Here is a 21,987-nt window from a genome sequence, read left to right on the forward strand (position 1 = left end):
TACTAACTTAAGTGACTAGAAAGATTATGGTATCACCAACAGAAATAGGGGAGTTAGGAAGAAGGTTTTGGGGGAAAAAGTAATGAGTTCTATTTTGAACATGTTGGGTTTTAACAGCAGTTAATGATGCGGGTCTGGGGCTCAGTAGGGACTAAGGCTGTTTTTGTCACCTACATACTCATGATAATGGAACCTATGGAAGCAGATAAGATCACCAAGAGAGTAGGTATAGAAATAGAGCCTTGGGGGATATGTGTGTATACATATGTGTATATGTATGTATACATATGTATATGTGTATATGTATATGTATACACACATACATACATATACATATATACCCAATTTTAGGGGTTGGGCTACGTATAAAGATCCAGCAAAGGAAACTGAGAAGTAGTGGCCAGAGAGACCCAAGAACATTAACTATATGGGAACAGACTCCCAATTTGACAAGAACTACTTTTGTTATTATTCAGTTGTTTCAGTTGTGTCTGACTCTGTGATCCCATTTAGGGTTTTCTTGGCAAAAATACTACAGTGGTTTGCCATTTCCTTCTGCAGCCCATTTTACAGATGAGGAAACTGAGGCAAACAGGGTTAAGTGATTGGCCCAGGGTCACACAGCTAATAATTTTCTGAGGCCAAATCTGAACTCAAAAAGATGAATCTTCCCGACTCCAGGCCAAACACTCTATCCATTGCACCACCTAGCTGCCCCCAAGAACTATTAGGAAACTTAAAAAACAGTTTGGCAGGAAATAGGCTTAGACCTGCATCTTACACTATATACCACAATAAGTTCCTTTATAAAAAAATTTTTTACATTAAGTTTTAAAGCAATACCCAACTTAAATATAAATGGTCACATAATTTTTTAAATATCAGAGAAGAATGGAAGGAGATACCTTTCCCAGAGGTGATAATAAAAGGAGCCATAGACAATTTTAACTACATAAACTTTAAAACATTTCACACAAACAAAATCCAGAAAGCTAGGATAGAAGGAGAAACTGTCAATTGGGAAAATATCTCTGTAACAAAAAAATCCTGAAAACATGAAATCCAAGAGTTATTCCCTCAACAATAAGTTGTCAAAGAATATGAAGTTTTTTGTTTTTTTTTTAAGTGAAAACTATAAACCACCATCTGAAAGAACACAACAAATTACTGCAACCCAAGTTGGTCTGGGCATGTCTAATTTAAGTAACCCAGATTCCTTCATCACCTACCAATTTTTCCACTAGGTTCTTTTCCAACAACTGCTGTGGAAACTCTACAGAGTCCAGAACAGGGGTGGGAAACCTGCAGCCTGGAGGTCACACGTGGCCCTTGAGGGTTTCAAGTGCAGCCCTTTGACTGAATCCAAACTTCACAGAACAAATCTGATTTGTTCTTAAAACTTGAACTCAGTCAAAAAGCCGCAGTCAAGGACCTAGAAAGCCACATTCGGCCTCAAGGCTGCAGGTTCCCCCCCCCCCCCCGCCCAGGTCCAGAGGGTGAAGATCCCAGTTCACTTACATTGAAGATGCCATGGCTTAAACTGGCAAGAAGGGCCATCCTTATCTTGCCCCCTCTTGCCCCCTCTCTTTTATCCCTCCACTCAAATGGGCCTGGATAGGGTGTTTGTTTGAGCCATGCTACCCGTGCAGCCAGGATTTCAGGTGGGGTGGTACATCAAGCCAGCCTGGCATGGAATCCCTGAAGCGACGGTGCCTAGCACTGGAGCCCACGGTGGGTTTTGGACTTGGAAGTGGGACTGTGCTCTACAGGAACTGAGTAAACTGTCCAGTTCTAGTAATATTACTAATAATAAAGAAGAGTACAAATTAATTATTGTGATGTAAAAACAAAAGGTATGAACAAAATGTCATTCTTTTAAAAGAAAAGATTAAAAAAATAAGTGAAGGAATTAGACTAAACAAATCTTTAGGGCTCCTTTCAGGTCCGATGATACTTAAGGCTATATGGCAAGACCTTGAGCCTAGTCTTTGCACAGCCCATGAACTGAAATGGGACCAATCAGGGAAGCAGGAGGTAATTTCAGGGACGATCCTGCAAGCCCCTCCCACCCAAGGGGAGGTGGAACTGACAAACTCTTTAGCCATTAACCCCCACCTCCCCACGTGGCCTAGAAGCCTGGCTACACAGGCCGCATCCAAGGCATGCCTTTGACTTGGCAGCCCGGATAAAAAAAGGGAAGGATGGCAAAAAGGTTCCTAGAAAGTGATGGAAGCCTGGGAGTAAAGGTAACACTGTAAGTTCCGCCCCCTTTCGGTGAAGGACACTCCCACAGCCACCAGAAGACAGCCTGTTTCTCTCCCCACGGCCCAGGACAGCCTTAGCGGTCCAATGCATGTTGGGACTTGTAGTCTCTTGCCCTACTTGCATTCGGAAACATGCGCAGTCCAGGAGGAGCTCTCTCCTCTGTCCCCTATCCCCAGCTGATGCTGGCGTTCATGGTCCTTCGGCAGTTTCGTCTTCCTCCTCGGGAGGACGGCAGCGCTGCTTTTGGCTCGGCCTTTTCTTACCCTCGGTTTGGACATTGCATTGCCTCCCGGACTTTTGGAGTACCCCCTGCGCCTGCCTTAAAACGACCGCCGCGTCCCTCTCCCGCCTGTGCGTCGCGTTGCCGAAGCAACGCTATGGCCCGCTTCCTCCCTCCACTTCTTCCCCTACCTCCTCGCCCTGTCCATCAGAGACTGAGCTTGAACGCGATAGGAGGAACCGAGGGCAGGGGCGGGGCAGACGCCCTATCGCAGTGCGCACCCTGGGGATTCTCTGGCGCTCTCCACGTGTTTGTACAGCGTTCCCTTGCCCACGGCTGAGCATCTGTAGTCTAGTTGAGCACTACGCTTTACCTGGTGACGAAATTTATTTTCTGTAGAGTACGTGACTCTGGTTAATTAAGGTGACCAAGAGAGGGAAAGCGATCCACCCAAAGGCACACAGCAAGTGAGTGGCAGAGACAGGATTCGTTGCTACCTAGGTCCTGGAAACCTCTCCCAAGGCTCCTTCCACTGTATATGCATGCAGTACAGCTATGTATCCTTGTGCTTAAGGATCCTGTGGATCCCCGCCTGAGGATGATGTCACTTCCAGCCGCCCCTCTTTTCTGCTGTGTGTGGGTGTGGGTGTGGGTGTGGGTGTGAGTGTATGTGTGTGTGTGTGTGAGAAGAGCCCAGGGGGTGGCTCCTCTGCGGAGGTGTCACTGTCTGCCCTCAAAAACACAACTCAAAGAACATTTACTAAGCAAGTACTGTGTGTGAGGCACTGTGCTGGACCCTGGTTATACCAAGTGAAACATTCCTGGGTTGTCTGCACCCATAAATAGGCTATGATTAGGTTAGGGATATCTTCCCTAAAGTAGACTGATCCTGGGAAGAGATCCCTATTATTATCCCTTCCTCCTCAACTAAAGAGTGCCATTGTTTAGAAGTTGAGACCTGGGTTCTAGTTGAGGCTCTGTTACCAACTGAATGTGTGCCTTTGAATAAATTACTTTTCTTTAGTGGGCCTTTTTGTCCCCATCTGTAAAATGGTCCTTTCCAGCCCTGACATTCTATGTGTCTGTGAAACTAAGACAAATATCCACCCATTCCTACTTCTCTCCCCCTCACTTTACATCCCCTTTCCCTCACCCAAGGTAGAGAGAGGCTGTGTATCTTCAACCAAGCACAGCAATGACAGGGATCCCACCCCAGAATCAGTCCCTGGAAATAACTATCTTTCCCTCTGCTCTCCTTCCTTCCTCCCCCTCCCTACTTCCCAGCCCCTTCTGCCCCCAACATGTCCAGCTTCCCACAGACCCATGCATGGTGCCTGCTTGTGACAGCCCTGCCAGGGTTCGCCCTCCCCCCAAAGGTGCTCACGTTTCCTGGGCATGGCCCGTGGGGTCTAGGCAGGAGCCAGCCTCCCACTGCAAGGTTGAAACAATCTCTCCTTGTCCCTAGTAGGGGTACAAAAGACAGCCCTTGGGGGTAAGGGACACTGAGGCTTTTGTTCATTTAGCTTAGCCTGGCCTCCAGTCAGCAGCCCAGCAGCCTGCACATGATTAGGGAATAGGTGGAGCCTTCTGGCTCTGCCATTGTCTCCCAGCCCTAGGCTGCCGGGCCGGCTCAGGGAGAAGTAGCACCTTTGAAAGCTGGTTGGATCATCAGAGCTGGAGCAGGAGGAAGAACCACGCGCCTGCGCCTGGATCTGACCTCCCAGGCAGCCAGGGGCCCTGTCGGGCTGGAGCCTGATTGGGAGCAGGAGGCAGGGGCAGCCGGCTGGCCCACAAGGACCATGGGGAATGGCATGAACAAGGTAAGCAGTCAGTGGGGATAGAGGGTGGGTTGAGCCTCAATGCAGACCCCCACCTGGCCAATCCCACCATCCCCCCAAAAGGAATTTCTTCTGAGACCAAACTGACTCAATTCTATTCAACCCACTGCGGAAGGGACTGGCTCTATGTATATCATGTCTGTCGCCTTCCCTCCCATTTCAGTTCTGTTCTTCATCTCTGCCATTCCATCTCATCCTCACTGTGTGTGACCTCCCCTTTTGGGCTATCTACCTGTCTCTGCCCCTCTCTCCCTCCCTTCCTCCATCTCTGGGTCCCTGTCTACATTTCTCTCTTTGTCCTATCGGTCCCTTTTCTTCCCTGCCTCCCTCCATCTCTCCCTCTCTGAGTCTCTGTATTCTGCCTTTCTCTCCTATTCTTCTTCCCTGTCCATCACTCAAGGCCTTTTCAATACTTCTCTCCCTATATTCTTTTTATTCCTCTCCATCCCTTTCTGTCCTTCTGTCGCCATCTCTTTCCATCTATCATTCCTTTATTTCTGTTTTTGTCTTATCTGTACCTGTCCCTCCCTCTGTTTCTCCATCTCCAAATTTCTCTTGCAAGTGTCTGTCCCTTTTCCATCTGTCTCTCTATATACTTCTCCCTTTGTCCTCTGTCCCCCTTTCCATTTCTAAGTCTGCCTTTCTATTTTTCTCAATGACTTTACCTCTGTATTTCTGTCTCTCTTCTTCTAAAGGTCTGACCCTGTCCCTGTCCCTACCTGACTTTCAGAGATCTTTTTAATTCAGGGCCAGGATTTTAGTGTTTCCTTGAGTGCAGCATATCTCTCTTCAGTGTTCTGGGTGCCGAACTCCCTGTCCCCAAACTTCCCCTGGAGCCACAGTATCACATTGACCCAGGGAAGATCATCAAGGTACCTACTCAGGCTAACAGGGTGCTGGACTCAGTTCTGACCATCAGGATTCTTGGATTCTCCTCCCTGATCTGGGCTGGCCCCTCAGTCCCTGGGTGCAGATTGGGTCATTCAGAAAGAAGAAAGGGTGGGTCAGATGTGGGAGAGGTATCATGGAGACAGTTGCAGGGGTGGGAATGGGGCACAGGGGCCAGGGGAAGATGGAAAGAAGCTGTGTATCTTCAGCCAAGCTCAGGTCACTCCTTAAGGAATGTTTAGAGACCAGGCTGTTTCTGATGTCAGTATTGGTGTAATTAATGGAAAGAGGTTTTGGTAGCAGAGGGACCTGGGTTTGCATCCCAGTTCTGCCCCTTACTACCCCATAAGACCTTAGACAAATCACTTCCGCTCTTTAGGTCTGTTTCCTTACCTGCAAAGTTGGGGGATTTGGATTGCATGATCTCTAGCTCTAAACCCTATGATCCTGTAATGACCCAGCAGCATCGAGGGTTTGAGAAGCATGAGCAGCAAGGGCCAGAAGACCTCTCCTTCATTCCAACTTGTGGACAGTCCGGTGGTTGGGTGAGGGGAGAAGGTGCCGCCCCTGCAACCCCACTGTGGCCCAAATCTGACCTTCCTCCTTTCCATGCTCCTACAGGTTCTTCCTGGACTCTATCTGGGCAACTTCATTGGTAAGCAGTGCCTGCCCCCCAGGCCCCCAGCGTCCAAACACTGCCCAGTCCAACCCCAGCCCCACCACCCCCCAATCAAGCCTATGGACCCAGCACTTGGATAGGCAAAACATCTCCTAGCTCTCCAGGGATGGTGAGGAAAGCCCGAGACTAGGAGGCCTGGATTTGTTCCCCAAGTCCTTGGCTACCAGCTCTATGCCTCGGTTTCCTTCAGTGGAGCGCAATTTCCTCTGCCTCAGGGAAAGGCCTTAGCTCTGAAATTCACCCAGAGGCTTTAGTGGTAGCTTCTGTTCAGAAAGAACTGAGGGTGAGGTGAGGAGAATAACTGAAGGATAATTAAGATCAGACAGCTCTCCCCCTTGTCTAAGGATACATTTTCTCATACAAAGAGAATCAAAAGACCTGGGTTCTGATCCTGGTCAAGCCACTGACTGACTTAGTGTGTGACCTTGGGTAAGACATTTCCTCTCACTAGACCTGTTTCCCTCTCTGTTAAATGAGGGTCAGTGGTGTATAATGGGAAAAGTACTAGATTTGGAGTCAGAGAACCTGGGTCTGAATCCCAGTTCTACCATTTAGTTCTTGTGCAATCCTGGACAAGTTGCAGCCTTTCTGGGCCTCAGTTTCCTCCTTTGAAAAATAGGAGGTGGGGGAAGGTAAACTAGATGATGTCCAGTGTCTCTTCTAGTGCTGACATTCTGTGTTTCTAATGTCCTAAGCATACAATGCTCAAGATAGGGGAGAAAGATAGAAGACACTAAGGGGAAGGAATAAAGAACAGGTCTGCCAGAGCAAGGCCATTAGCCGACAGACCGCACCAGCTAGTCCAGGAAGGCATCCTCCATACCCATTACCCCAGGGACTGGAATGACAGCTTGTTTAGTTGGTCTTCTTCCTGGTGGTGGACGTGGTCAGGAAGGTATCCGCAGGACCCCGAGAGCCCCAGGACTCTGCCCAGAGGCAGTGTGCTTTCAGAAATAGGAGGAATCTGGGTTCTGCTTCTGCCTCTGCTGTTAATTGGCTGCCTGACCTTGGGCAAGTCTCTGCCTTTTCTTGGGAGAATAAAATAAGGTAACAGATGGGATCCAGTTTTAAAAACCTAAAGTGCTCAAGAGGAAAGGGAGGAAAAGGATCGTATTACTGCAACTGTCTTGGCTTGCTGATGCTGCTCCTAACCTGTCCTACTCTGGACCTAGTCCAGGACGTGTCCAGAGCCTGACTTCGAGGTGGACAAAGGAGGCAGCCACTGGGAATGCAATGCCCAGGGGAGCACCATGGGGCACTTTTATTTTTTTAAAATTGCTGTGTAACCTCTTGCAGTCACTGCAAGGAGGATAATAATGCTTACAAGACCTCGTTTTATAACAAGGTTGTTGGAGGGTCATACCACATAAATCTTAATGTAGAGATATGTTGTTAACTGTTATCAATGGGGAGAAGACAGTCCTATTCTGCAGGGCACATAGAGACCAATATTGGCCAATGGCCAATTGCCTGTGTTACAGTGAGAAGGGCAGTGTGGTATAGGAGAAACAACACAGCACTTGGGGTTGGGAAATCAAGGTTTATGTCGTGGCTGGGCCATAGTAACTGTGTGACCTTGGACAAGTCACTTCAGAGCTGTCTCCATCCCAGGCCCTTTCACCAGCCTCTAGGCAGCTCAGAGGGCTTTTACCCTGTCCCAAGCTGCTAAGTTTACCCACATGCTGTACACAGCACATACCTGGCTCCTGGGGGAGACAATGGGCTGTTCTAGTGTTAAACTATGAAACCTCCCACCCTCCTCCTACCACCTTTCACACACACACACACACACACACACACACACACACACACACACACTTGCACTCACATACCTACACATACTCACACAGCCCAGGAAGTAGAATTAATTTTCAGTACTTACTGATAGGGAAGAGGGAGGGGTCCCTTATGTGGGTGAGGCAAAGCAGACATTTAAAAAATGTTTTATTGATGCCTTTTTTCTTTCCATCACAATTATTCCTGGAAGCTGCTCTCCCTGCCTCATCCATCCCCTCCCACATTGAACTCTTCATTGTTATGAAGAAAAACAATTAAGCAAAAACACCCAACGTACAGTGCCTGCAACATACTCGGAAAGACTTTCAGAGCTTTTGGCCATAAATTGTATGTCCTTTGTGACCACTCCTAGGCCATGCCCATTCTCCTTCCTCCCCCATGAATTGCTTTCTCTAGGGGGATGGACTTCAGGAAATCCATCCCCTCTCTTTCCATTCCTTACCCTAAGGCACCCCACCATGGCCCAGAGCTTCACCATCTCCCTTCCCATGACTTCTCAATCTTTTCCTAACCCACCCTACCCCTCAACTCCAAAGGCCTAGTAGTACCCATTCCCTTCCCTTTTGCCTTTTCCTAAGTCCCTGTTCCTTCTCTGGAAGGCCTGCCTGCCCTAAAATATCTCCCCACTATAGAACCATAAGAAAGTCATCTTAGAGAACACAGAACATTAGAACTAACAAGGATCTTGAAACACCAGATATAGATTGTCAAAGCTGGAAGGAATTAAAGAACTTAGAATGGAAGAGCTAGAAAGGACTTTTAGATTCAAGACTATCGAAGTTGAAAGGGACCTTATTGACTATCTAGAACTAAGGGTTTGTCTGTGTGAGATTTTTAGGGGTCCGTGAGCTTGGATGGGGGAAAAAAATTACATCTTTATTTTTTCTAACCTTTGGTTTCCTTTGAAATCCTATATATTTAAAAGCATTCTTCTGAGAAGGGGTCCATAGGTTTTACCAGACTACCCAAGGGGCATGTAACACACAAAAAAAGATTAAGAATCCCTGGTCTGGACCAAGTTTCTTGATTTATAGAGGGGGAAGCTAGTTGGCCAAACCACACAGGTAGGTCTGGCAGAAGAAGGCCTGGGATCTGTTCTTCCTGACTCCAAATTCAGTACCTTTTCTACTGCTGCCTCTGGGTGCCTGAAATTCCCACATTCGCTTTGTCCTTCCTTTTTTGAAGTAAAGAATTGACATTCTTGGTTAAAATGCATATGTGTTCCAGAGAAAAGTGACTCTTAAAGTCACAGTCAGCCTTTAACATCTTAGCAAGAATTAGTTTATCTAAGGCCTAGTAGACACAGCCCTGGACTGATAATCAAGAGCCATGCTGCCCCCAGGTATGACCTGTGGTGGAAAGAGGAAGAAAGGGGGAGGGGCAGGGGAATGGAGGGGCCTCTCGGCCTGCTTGGCCAGGCTCTAAGGACTATAAATAAACCCACCAGATCAGCACTGGCTTTTTCCTCCTTCTCAGATGCCAAAGACCCAGACCAGCTGAGCAGGAATAAAATCACGCACATCATCTCCATCCACGAGTCTCCCCAGCCCTTGCTGCAGGTATTGGCATCTCTCCCCTTAGAGCTCCACAACCCCAGGAGTGCCTCCTCTGGCCAGTGCCCTGCCTGAGAAAGTGGCCAGAGTGACCCCAAGCCCAAGATCATGTTCAGTGCAAGGGTGAAGGGGACCTGTTGTTGTCCTTTCGAGAAGGACTTCCTGGAGCTTCTGTGGGGGTGGGGTGGGGGTGGGTGGGCTAAATCCTAGGATGGGAATTTGTTTGGGGAAGCTCAGAACAGGAGTCAGGAGACATGGGTTCTAGCCTTAGATTTGACTTATTTGGGGGGGTAGGGTAAGGAGAGGAAGTCCATGACCTATGATTTTATCAGTGAGGAGAATTTCAAGTGTGGGAATTCCTTGTACAGATGCAGAGACTACACAGAAAGGTTAAGGAACTTGCTATGGTCACACAGCTAGTATCCATCAGAGACAAGACTTGCATCCTAACATCATCCTAACTTGTCCCATCATCTCTCATCTTGATGCTGAATAAGTCCATGTCTTTGTCTAAACCTTAGTTTTTTTTTTTCTGTGAAATGAGGGGTTAGGAGTAAATGGTTTCTAAGGTCCCTGCTAAATCTAACATTCTATGTTTTAAGGTCCCCTTACAGCTGTGATACTCTACGTCCTATGTTCTAAGTTCCCTTTATAGCTCTAATATCCTTGGTTCTAAGGTCCCTTCTATGTTCTAAAGTCCGTTCCAGGTCTGACATTCTGGGCTTCAATTCCCCCATCTATAAAAGGAAGGAAATGGCCTAGCTGATCTCTCGGGGCCTTAGAACTCAAAAAATCGATTGCTCTATTAATTTAGTCTGTTCCCAACCTGATCCCCACCTTCCCCCACCAAAAAAAAAAGCTAGGACTGGAGGTGGCCAAAGTAGGCAGCTACTAGGGCACAGCTGTGTGTGTGTGTGTGTGTATGTATATATACACACACACATACATATATATACACATACATATATGTGTATATGTTAGGCAAAAGGATATGTTTTAATATGACTTCTTATAAATGCACATATTTTTAACACCAGAAAGTCCTGTTGTCGAGGCACAGGGATATTTATTTTGACATAAGTCAAGTCACCTTTGTGACAGTCAATGCCAAAGACTTTGAGGCCCACAAGAAGCCATACCTCTCCTAGTTTTGCTGATTATTAATTCCCATGTTTTTCCTTTTGTCCTCACAGTTGTTTCCTACAAAGGTCACTCCATTTCCAAAGAACTCAGGACTGGAAGTCAAGAGATCTCAGGTTTAAGCCCTTGCTCTGTAACAAATTCACTGTGTGACTTCCCCCTCTCTGGGGCTCAGTTCCATTGACTTATAGAATATCAAAGCTGAGAACTAGAAACCATCTAGTCTTAGGGTTTGCAAAACTAAGGCCTAGAGAGGGGAAATGACTCGAGCCCAGAAATGAATCTGGGACTGGGCACTGGGGCTGGGAAACGAGAAGCTGGAACTTTGGCATTTCCTAGCTTCCTGAGCTTGTATTCTTCTTTTAGGACATCACCTATCTTCGGATCCCAGTGCCTGACACCCCTGAAGTCCCTATGTAAGTATTATACTAGGCTATTGCAGGCAGGGACCCTGGGAGCTTGGAGGGCAGGGGTAGTGAGGACCTTCTGTTCCACGGGAGTCTACCGACCTCCCGTTGGATCAGGTACTGATACCCAGTATGAAATGTCATGGAGCATTAAAGGGTAACCCCAAATGTTTTAGAAGGCATGGGAATGATTGAATAATTTATTCAATAAATTATATTTCATCATCTGATTTTTAGAGCTAGAAGAGGTCACTTAAACTAACTTCATTTTTTTTTAAGTTTTATTGATTGTTTTTGCTTTTATGTTACATTTATTTCCTAATATAACACCCACACCCACATCCTACCAAATGAACTTTCCTTTGTAACAGAAAGAAGAGTTGTTGTTCAGTTGCTTTTCAGTCCTGTTCAACTCTTTGTGACCCCATTTGGGGTTTCTTGGCAAAGATACTAGAGTGGTTTGCTATTTCTTTCTCCAATTCATTTTACAGATGAGGAAACTGAGGCAAACAGGGTTAAATGACTTGCCCAGGGTCACACAGTTAATGTCTGAGGCCAAGTTAGAACTCAGGAAGATGAGTCTTCCTGACTCCTATAAAGAAGAGTACAGTTCAGTAAAACCAACCAACACAGAAGCCTTGACTGATAGTGTGTACAGTATTCCACACCTCTTTAGACAGAAAAGTGCAGTTCGTCTCCTCATCTTTTCTCTATGGTGAAGCTTAGTCAGTCATGGTTTGGATTTGTTGTCTTTTCCATTTCCATTGTATTCATTGTAGGCATTGTTTTCTTGGTTTGCTTTTCCACATTTCTCTGAACTCTTCATAGTCATCATTTCCTACAGTACACTAATATTCCATTACATACGTGTTGATCCTCTGGGGCCGCCTTCAGAGAGGATTGTTATGACTCTCAGGTTCAAAGGTTTAATCTGGGACCACACTCCTAAAACTGTATTACAAGCTCCCATCAGTGAGCTTATCTTCAAAAATTAGCCAACAGACACAAATAAAAGCAAAGACATTTATTAAAATGGTATAGCAAGGACAGTCGCTATAAAACATTGCACTACTACCCCCTCCCAACATAAGCCTGAGACATTTTCCTGAAAATACACATAAGAGTCTTTGGGGAAAATGGGCATAAACTTACAGTACCCTGGTAGTGAGACACAGAAAGGGAAGACACGTGACCAAGGCAACTCCCATCTCTGGTGTTATCGGGCCCGGTGTTCTTTCTTTTTCTCGTGGATGCCGCTCCCCTTGAGGGGCAGCATCTCTGCTGGGCTGGTCATTCACCTGGGCACCCAGGGTTCGCCCCTCTCAGAAACTTGATTGCAGAGGCTAGTTCTCACTTTTGTTCATAGTCGGCTCTCTTTGCTGCCAGCTGCCGGCACTCAAAGATTCTTCTTGCCTCAAGTTTTTCAACCTGGTTCTCTCTTTGTCTGTGTCTGTCTGGACAGCGTATGGTTCTGCTCCCCACCGGGAATAGTATCTCTTCTTTAGAGAGCAGCTCTGTTGCCATGCCCTACGTGGGGTAGAGGGAGGGAATCTTTTCCTTCCACCTACACCTGCTTTTGGCTTTTACTGCGCAACTCTTTGAACTGGGCAGGTCACTCCATTTCCAAGCATGTGGCTGATGGGACGTCAGGTATGGAAAAGAGAGAAATCTCTTCCTCCCCACTAAGAAGTCCCCTCTCAGGGGCTAAATTCTTCCTCAGCTGCTGGCCTGGGATGACTTCAGAATTAGCAAGCTAACTTTTTAAGAGCTAACCAGGGCAAAGCCAATATTTTCCCAGTCAATGGCAGCGCTCTCCCAATGAAATCAGAGAGTCTCCCTTCCAATACTTAGAGGGATGACAAGGTATAACATGTCTTTATACTTAGTTTAAAATACCCCTTACTTTTTTTTTCTATTACGTCTTAGGCTGGACAGTGGGACAAATTTGTATACTGTAGTTTTTTTTTTAGCCAATCTTCAATCAGTGGGCACCCACTTGGTTTCCAGATTTTTGCTACCATAAAAAGTGCTGCCAAAATCCTTTCACTTGGGGTAGCTAGGTGGCGCAGTGAATAGAGCGTCGGTCCTGGAGTCAGGAGCACCTGAGTTCAAATTCGGCCTCAGACACATAACATTCAGTAGCTGTGTGACTCTGGGCAAGTCAGTTAACCCCAATCACCTCACCAAAAACAAAACAAACAAACCAAAAAAAAAAAAACCTTTCACTTTAGAGGATTGTTTCCCTAGTAACACAGTAGTATCCTGCTAGACTGGAAGCTAAGATGCCTGGGTTTTAATCTCAGGTGTACCACTAACTCTTTGTGTAATGTCTCCTCTCTGTTTTTCTTCCTGTGTAAAAAGGGGAAGTTGTAATAAATCAAGCATTCTTAATGTTTTGGGTACCACAGAATCCTTTGTCAGACTGATAAAACCTAGGGACCCTAATTCAGAATAGTATTTTTAAATTCATAAAATAAAATGCATAGGATTATAAAGGAAACAATTATGTTGTAATAGAGTTGTCAAAATATATGTATTAAAAAAAAAGTTCACAGACCCCAGGGTGAAGAAGCCTTTGCCTAGATGATCTCAACAATATCTTCTAGCTGTAACATGCTATGGCTTCATAATCATAATTCCTATTTCTATTGTGACTTAATGTTTACGGGGCACTTTCCCCACCAAGGTAAAATGACTTGCTTATATAATTAGTAAGTGTTGGAGTCAAGACTTGAACTTGAAAAACCTAACTTAAAGTCCAGCTGTCTTTCTGCTTCAGTCCATGAAGTTTCCTTCTGAAGCCAAAGTTCTGTTTTCTGTGTTCTGAGGTCCCTTTCAGCTCTGATATTTTGTGTTCAGAGGATCATAGATTTAGGGATAGAGGAAATGTCTAGTCTCATTTTATAGATGAGGAAATTGAGTTTAAATGACTTGCCCAAGGTCCACAGGTAATATGTCAGAGGTAGGATTTAAACCTAGGTTCTATAATTCTAGCTACAATACTCTTTTGTTAAAAAAAAAATTCTTGATCTCTTTTGTTTCTATATTTCCTTTATTTCCAAATATATCCCTTCTCTGGGGCAGTTATGTGGCTCAGTGGATAGAGTACCAGCCCTAGAGTCAGGAGGACCTGAGTTCAAATCTCAAATCCGACCTCAGACACTTACTAGCGGTGTAAACCTGGGCAAGTCACTTAACCCCAATTTCCTCCAAACAACAACACAAATATATCCTTCTCCTTCCCCTTCAGAGGGAGTCATCCTCTATGACAAATACTTTTTTTTAAAGAGAGGGGAAGGGGCAGCTAGGTGGCGCAGTGGATAGAGCACCGGCCCTGAAGTCAGGAGGACCTGAGTTCAAATCCGGCCTCAGACACATGACACTTACTAGCTGTGTGGCCCTGGGCAAGTCACTTAACCCCATTGCCTAGCCAAAAAAAATAAATAAGGAGGGGAAAAAACAACAACATGTCAGCCTAACTAATCGACACATCAGCTGAGTGTGGCAGGATAGGCAATGTGCAATGCCCTCTGCCAGGAGAGGAAGGAGAGAACCGCACTTTCTCCTCTATGTTGGAGGACTAAGCTTGGTTCCTGTCATTTCCTTGCAGTTGTTATTCTTTCCATTTACCTGGTTGTAGTCATTGTGTGTGTTTTCCTGGTATGGCTGGTGTTTTTTTCACTGTACCACAGTCCATCCCTTACAAGGCTCTTCCCTGCTCTGACATTTTAAATTCTAAGGTCCCTTACAGCTCCAGCAATCTTTGATTTATCTTACCTGAGGATCTCAGGGCCCTTTATCCAGTGATGTCTTAGAGGAAGAAAAAGGGTGTGTGGCAAAGCCAGGCACACTGGAGCAGAGAGCTCAAGAGCCCTCCTCCCTCTGCCTGTCAGCCATTCACCGGTGTCTCTTTCTCCCCTAGTAAGAAGCACTTCAAAGAATGCATCAATTTCATCCACTACTGTCGCCTCAGTGGAGGGACCTGCCTCGTGCACTGGTGAGCCGCCCGCTAGCCCAGAGTCCTAGCCACTGCCTCTTTGTACCGCAGGATAAGGATCCCAGGAAAGGGAGGGATCAGAGTTCCAAGTGGGATTTTTGGTTCAATAAGATGCCTCCCTCTCCCCTTGCCCTGCCCCATCCTTTACCCTCTTGTTCCGAAAACACTTTCCCAAAGGATCTATTGAAGTCACTGGAATTCTATTCTTCCTGACTCATTCCTTTGGGAATAGTAGAACAGAATGGAAACAGTGCTGGGCTGGTAATTAGGAGGACCCAGGTTCTACTCCTAGGTCGGATACTGATTCATTACGTGACCTTGGGAAGTTACCTTTCCTTTCTGATGCTTGGTTCCCTGATCTGTGAAATGAAAGGATTATGCTAGACAGCTTCTGCCTAGAAGAGTCCTCTGTTAAAACCCCAGTTTTCTTTGCTGAGTCTAACATCGTGGATGCCTAAGGAGGGATTCGTCCATCCCTTAAACCTCCAACCTGGCAGTGGCCACCACCACCACCCAGGAGCTCCCCACTTGGAAGTTGTGTTGAAGGATGGGTAGGAGGGAGGGTCCACAGCTTCAGGTCCTGCCAGGGGAGAGTCAGCCTGCTTGAGGAAGCATAGTTAGCCAGGGAGCTGAGAGTCATACAAGGTGCCCTTAAGGGGGAGAGAAATATTGCAAATATAGGCCAGAAACACAGAAGAGAAGTGTTATCAACTTCACCACTGGACCGAGCTCTAGCCCTGCCCTACCTTTTCTTTGTCCCACCCCAGCTGTGGGCCCTAGGAAACCACCAAGGTGGCTGTGCTGAGCACCAAGGGTGATGGGGCCCAGGGATCTGCCCTAATGGGGCAGTCACGAATCATGCAATCACAGAACTTCAGAACTGTAAGGGACCTTACTTAGCACAGAGGACATAGAACGTCAGAGCTGGAAGGGATCTACATAGATCTGGTCAAACTCCTCCCACTTTAAAGATGGCAAAACTGAGGCTCAGAGAAAGGAAGAAGGGGAAGTAGCCAATGGTCACACAGAAGGCTATTAACAGAACTCAGATTTCAGGACTCCCATTTCTGTGTCCTTTCCACTAAGCCATAGTTTTGGATGAGGGGACCAGGCACCAGAGGGCATGAGCAACTCAGCTTCTTCAGCCCCTGGGAATGAGGAGAAAATCCCCAGGCTGAAGTCTAGCCAGAAAGACTTCTCTTATGGAAAGGATAGGCTAGAGTACCCTAGAGGAGAGGCAGAGAACAGAAGAGAATGAATTTCCTGGGCTTTGTGATCATGAGTTCTATCATTTGTGAGCTGCCCCCTGGAGGATACCATAGATCATTCCAGAGACCCCTGTCCCTGCTATGTGATGCCAGGATCACTGACCCCCCCCGTCCCCTCCCAGCCTTCAGTGGCCAACAGGGGACTGGGCAAGAAGAGGAGCCACAGTGGGGGTGGATCTAGTTGCCCAGGCAGCAGTGCCTGTAACAAAAAGGTTGGGCATTCTCAGCTTTGCGGGCATCTCCCGAAGTGCCACCATTGTGACAGCCTACGTGATGACGGTGACAGGACTGGGCTGGCGCGAGGTTCTGGAGGCAGTAAAAGCGGTCCGCCCCATCGCCAATCCCAACCCAGGCTTCAAGCAGCAGCTGGAAGAGTATGGCTGGGGCCACGCCAAGAAGGTAATGGGAGAGGCTGTGTGGGCCTGGCTACAGGGGTGGGAGGAGAGGAAGCTGGGAGACTGACATTCTCCCCAAGAGCTGCCCTCCTAAGAGCAGGCTTGGATAGGGAAGGAAAGGAAGGTTCCAAGCACCAGGCACCCATTGGAGGTCCCCAGGGAGCGGGGTGGGGGAGTGCAGAGAGAATAAGCATTTATACCATCTCCTTTGTGCCAGGAACTGGGCTAAGTGCTTTTATAATTATTATCTCATTTGATCACAATCTACCAACTTCACAACTTGGGCAAATCAAATCCAGTCATTAATCTTACCCTTTATGGCCCTCCCAAGCCTCTCCCCCATTGTGCTATCCTGGAGCACAAAGTCAGGGGCTGTCCTCATGGGAGAGGGGTCACAAGCCTAGAGCCTCCCTGTGCCTTGGCAAATGAAGAATTATGTGAGTTGGCATATCTGCAAGGCTGAGGTCAGAGACAGGTCCTCTCTCACCCAGGAGAGTGGTGTGAGACCTCTTGCCTTACTTGCTATAGGGTCAGAGGCCTGCTAAGGGATGCCTCTGGGTGGGTCCCATTGGGTGCTCCATCCCTGCCCATATTCAGAATGTCATTCCAAGGGAGGGAAGGAGGGCAATACTAAGTGTGAAACCAGGGCCCACAGAGCCCATCAGGAATGGGTAAACCATAACTTCTCCTCTAACCCTAACTTTCAGACATTTCCAATAGTACCTTGCACTAATGTGGACTATGCCAGTGTCAGAGGGGAGGACTCCCATGGGGACTGTCCATATCAAGTGTAGGAGACACCCTGCCCTGTGAGTCCTTTCTAAGAGGGGAGGGAGCATCAAGGGCTTGAGCTACAAGTCCATGGGCTCTGTAGCTGGAAGAGAATTTGGAGGTGTTCTTATTTTACAACCTGGCTCTCCCCCTTTAACATTGCCATCCCTCACCCCAAGCTTCAGCCTAATGGCTAAGCCTCCTGGGTGAGACCACCCTGGCCTTCACAGATGAGACTAGAGATGACTTCAGGGTTGGGGGAGGAAGGACTGGGCTGTCTTGGTTTCCTCCTTCTGTCTTTGATTCCTCAAATTCTTTCCCCATCTCCCATTTATACTCTTCTCTAACCCTCCCTTCCCCCTATCCCCACCTTCTACCCTCCGGGCCCACAGCTTCGCAGGCAACTAGAGGAGAGGTATGGAGAGAGTCCATTCAACGATGAAGAGGAGATCCGGGCCTTGCTACCCCTATGTAAACGCTGCCGGGAGGCATCCCCATCAGGCAGCGCTGAGGGTACCCTGCAGAGACTGGTCCCCCGACCCCCTCGAGAGGTCCGGAGGCCTCTCCCTCTTCTCACCCGAGTCAAGCAGACTTTCTCCTGCATCCCCAGGTGTCTATCCCGGAAAGGGGGGAAGTGATGGCTCTAAGTTATATCCAGACCCTTATTTACAAAGCTGAGTTGGGTGGGAGTCAGGCTTAGGACCCAGGAGTGTCAAGGCAGAGAACTGGAAGGATGGTCAAGATCAGGTTACAGCAGAGACACACAGCTGGGAGCAGCCTTGTGGTTTGGGCTGATGCAGATACCCCTGCCTGCCCAAAGAAGAGCAGACCATTCCTGGGCTTGAACTCACTATGCCTATTCCTGCTGATGGTTTCTCCTTCCTACCTGTTTGTGTCTCTCACTTGTCTCTTGCCTCCCTCTTGTCTCCATGTTTGTGTTGGTTGCCTCTGGCCCCTAAGTACCATAGGGTCCAAAGGAAGGTCCCAGTCTCCCTCACCCCATAAAAGATGGTCCCAGATCTGAGCTTCTGGGCCATGCCACCTGATTCCCTGGGTCCCACATGTCTGGGTCTGGTGTCTGTGAGTCTGTCTCCTGTCTGCGTCTGTCTCTGTGTCCGGTCTGATGAGGCCCTGCTGCAGTAACTGGTGCCTTAGCTCCTGAAGAGACCCAGTCTGCCTGGACTGACTGAGCCCCTGCCTTACTAAGGAAAGGAGCACGTAGGATTTGGAGCTGGATAAGACCTTGGAGATAAGCTCATCCAGTCCCACCTCTTCATTTTACAAATAGGGAACCTGAAGCCCAGAGAAGTAAAGAGAGTTGTCCAAGGTAGTAAGTGGCAGAGGCAAATTCTAATGCAGCCCCCTGACTCCAGATTTAGAGTTTAGAGATAGCATCCCTGGGAGAAAGTGGATCAGGGTGGGTTTGGTATATGGGCCGAGGGGAGCCAAGGAGGTTGGGCAGAACAAGAGAGACTGAAAATGGGGGTGCAAGGAGGTGATAAAATTAAAAACAGTCTGAGAATGTACTGGCAGCCAACAAGGAGCTTTCTCTTAGTACTACAGGTATTGTTATCCCCATTTTACAGATGAGAAAGTAGTCTGAGAGAGGTTAAGTGACTCACATATAACTAGTCAATGTCAGAAGTGAGGTTTGAATACTCATCTTAATGGACTCCAAGTCTGATACTTTTACCACTATACTACACTGCCTCATTTCACAGAAGGGGAAACTGAGGCCAGAAAAAGGAAGGGGCTTGCCAAATTTAGAACCAGAGTCAAGTTGAAGCCTTTTTCTGACTTCAAATTTAGAGCCCCGGGAAACTCCTAGGAACACCAGTCTGGTCTCCGACCTCTTTCTAATCATCACCTCTGGTGGAGACTAGGATGCTAGAGGAAAGAAAGGCAATGCATGAACAAATTAAATCTTTCAGGAACTTTTTTGGGGAGAGAATTTCCTATAGCCTAGGCTGAGCTCCCAACTAACGGGGCCCCAGATTATGCCTTAGAGTCACCCAAGCACCTCCCAATACACTGAAGCCAGTCCAATCTGTGACAGTGAGCCCCCAGGACCCTCACAGCTGTCATTACCCCGAGCAGTCACCCTCATTGAACTTCTTCCTCAGTCGCAGAGTCCCCTTTCCCCCACTCAAAAACTTTATCATTTCACCAAACACTTTATTTTATTTAAAAAAAAGTAATGTTGGTTGCTGCTTTTGACATCACAGTCATTTTGGGATATCCTCCTTCATTCCTTCCCACCTTCCCATCATTTGATGTGCCCTCTTTCATAAAAAAGAAAACCAGTTAACAAACCCAACCAATACAATGACCTTGTCTGGCAGTGTATGCCACATTCTTCCTTGATAGTCCCCTGTATCTCTACAGGAAAGAGGGAGGTGCTTCATCATCTAGTCTCAGGGCCAAGATTGGTCGTTACAATTCCATAGAATTGAACTTCATTTTAATGGGGGTTTTTGTTTGTTTGTTTACGTGGGTATCGTCATTGTATATATTATTTTCCTGTTACTTCTTTCTGCATCAATTCATACAAGTCATCCTATGTTCTCTGAATTCCTCATATTGGTTATTTCTTACCATGAAATATTTATTACATTACACACATATGCCACAATTTGTTTATCCCTTCCCCAAAGGACACACATTTATTTCTAGTTTGTTTTTTATACCACAAAAAAAATGCTGCTTTAAATTTTTTTGGCATACATGAGGCCTTTATGTCTTTGATCTCCTTGAAATATATACCAAGTAATGGAATGTCTGGGTCAAACAGTATAAAGAATTTAGGGACTTTTCTCACATTATGGCAAATCATTTTCCATAATGGTTGGACCAATGCACAATTCCGTCAATAGTGTCTTAACGTTCCTGACCACCCACAGTCCCTCCAACATTGCCTCTCTCTGTCTTTTGTCATCTTTGGCAATTTCTCGGATGTGAGATAAAACCTCAGAGTTATTTTGGTTTACATTTCTCTTCTTTGTGAGTTGGAACAATCCTTCATATGGTTATTATTAGTTTGCAATTCTTTTGAGAACTTTCTTCATATCCTTTGGCCACCTGTCTATTGGGGAATGGCTCTTTGAGCACCTTCATTTAGCTACTGTTACCTTCACTGAATTCCCCAGCTCCTCAAGAAGCCCATGTTCCTCTCACAGAGCTTCCATTACTCTAGGAACTTAGGACCCATTAGCTCACTCAGCCTTTGTCTCCCTTCTCAAGCCCCCACTGAGTCCTCATCCCCCTTTCTAAGAACCTCATCCTCTCACTAAGCTCACATCCCCACTCACTGAGTCCTCATCCTCCATCACAGAATCACAACATCTCAGAGGTCATATAGTCCAACCCTTATCTAAACAAGAACCCCCTCTGCCCAATAGGTTGATCATTCAGCGTTTGACTGAAGACTTTCACTGGGGTGTAGAGAAGGAATCCACTACTTCCTGACAGCCCATTCCACTTTTGGATAGCTCTTATATCTGCTGAACCTCCCCTCCCCCTCACTAAGCTTCTTATCTTTTTTCTCATCCCCTAAGCCCCTCTCCCCAATCCATTCACCTAGTCTCCACTTAGTCCTCCCTCAGACCTTGTTCTCTTCACTGAGTTCCTTGTGCCCTCAATGAGTCATCTGTGTTCTTTCATGAGCCCCCGTCTCCTCAATGAACCACCATCCCCTCACTAAGTCCCCATCCTGTCAATGAGACTTTATTCTCTCATTGAGCCCCTGCCTCAATCACTGAGTCTCCATTCTCTCAATGAGCCACAATCCCATCATTGAAGCTTGAATTGCTCTTTGAGCCTGCATACCCCTGCATAATCTGCTATCTCCTTTACTGTTTCCTCCTCCCCACACTTAATCTGTCATGCTCATCATCCTTGACAACCTCCTTCCTATCCCTTTAAATCACCTTTGAAATCCCTTCTAGATGTCACAAAGAAGACCTTTGTCAGAAATCTCCAGCCCCCATGTAGTTTGGGACTGTGGCCACATCTACGTCAGCTTCTTCACATCCCTGCCTCTTCTTCATACGGTAGCCTTTGGGTTCTCTTTAGCCTTGGCGTTAGGCCACTTCCCAAGAGAAAGGACCCATACTGGACCTGCCAGGATTCACTGGTTCACTCACCATACCCACTCGATCAAACTGGGTTCTTAGGATGAGGCAAATGGGGAGACTATACCCCCTCTGAGCCACTCTATCTGCCCCCCAATTATCCTTAATCTAGGGAAGCCACTTCTCCACGAACCTCCCTCTCCCAGCCACCACTGATTTTGGTGACTCAGAAAGGGAAGTTACGGACCCTCACAAAGGTACAGCCAGTATGAACATCCCCACAACTCAAAGGCAAGAGTGACTAACATCAGTGGTCACAAAACTCATGGGTGAGATAGGGAAGTAGCCTTTCTAAAGCCACTGAAGAATAATAAGGGAGATAACAATTCCTTCTCTGGGCATTCAGACTCATAATTTTGCAAAGAAACATTTTCCTATCTTATTATAGGAGAAGATGTGAAATGTTGTCCATGCTTCTAAAGGAGATTGAGAAGCCAGCAGTAGAAAAATGATTCACCCAAAGTCACAAAGACAGTGGTAGCTGGAACTAGAATTCCGGTTTCTGGACTCCTATTGAAGCCTTTCCCCCAACACGTGTCTCTACTTTCTGGAATGGAAAGGATCATCAATTTAGAGCTGAAGGAGATTTGAGAGACCAATTAATTCAAAGCCACTTTTTGCCCAGCAAACCAAGGAGCC

General features: G+C 46.8%; 2 protein-coding genes across 4 annotated transcripts in view; one reads left to right on the plus strand and one right to left on the minus strand.

Moving 5' to 3' along the window:
- Nucleotides 1-2,628, minus strand: part of TTLL9 (tubulin tyrosine ligase like 9) — a 33,738-nt gene extending 31,110 nt beyond the window's left edge. For all 3 annotated transcript variants that reach the window (XM_027867459.1, XM_027867458.1, XM_027867460.1), the window contains exon 1: nt 2,529-2,628. In XM_027867459.1, coding sequence (XP_027723260.1) covers nt 2,529-2,543 — 15 coding nt within the window. In that variant the 5' untranslated portion in view covers nt 2,544-2,628. The remainder of the gene's footprint in view (nt 1-2,528) is intronic.
- A 1,610-nt stretch (nt 2,629-4,238) lies between these two features.
- DUSP15 (dual specificity phosphatase 15) lies at nt 4,239-19,681 on the plus strand. Its single transcript, XM_027867463.1, has 7 exons — nt 4,239-4,305; nt 5,833-5,866; nt 9,164-9,246; nt 10,747-10,796; nt 14,710-14,784; nt 16,280-16,451; nt 17,611-19,681. Exons 1-7 carry the CDS (start codon nt 4,285-4,287, stop codon nt 17,854-17,856), a joined length of 681 nt encoding a protein of 226 aa, XP_027723264.1. The 5' UTR covers nt 4,239-4,284; the 3' UTR covers nt 17,857-19,681.
- The last annotated feature ends 2,306 nt before the right edge of the window (nt 19,682-21,987 follow it).

Source organism: Vombatus ursinus, unplaced genomic scaffold (assembly GCF_900497805.2).
Source record: "Vombatus ursinus unplaced genomic scaffold, bare-nosed wombat genome assembly UNPS02014786.1, whole genome shotgun sequence".
Classification (NCBI taxonomy): Eukaryota; Metazoa; Chordata; class Mammalia; order Diprotodontia; family Vombatidae; genus Vombatus; species Vombatus ursinus.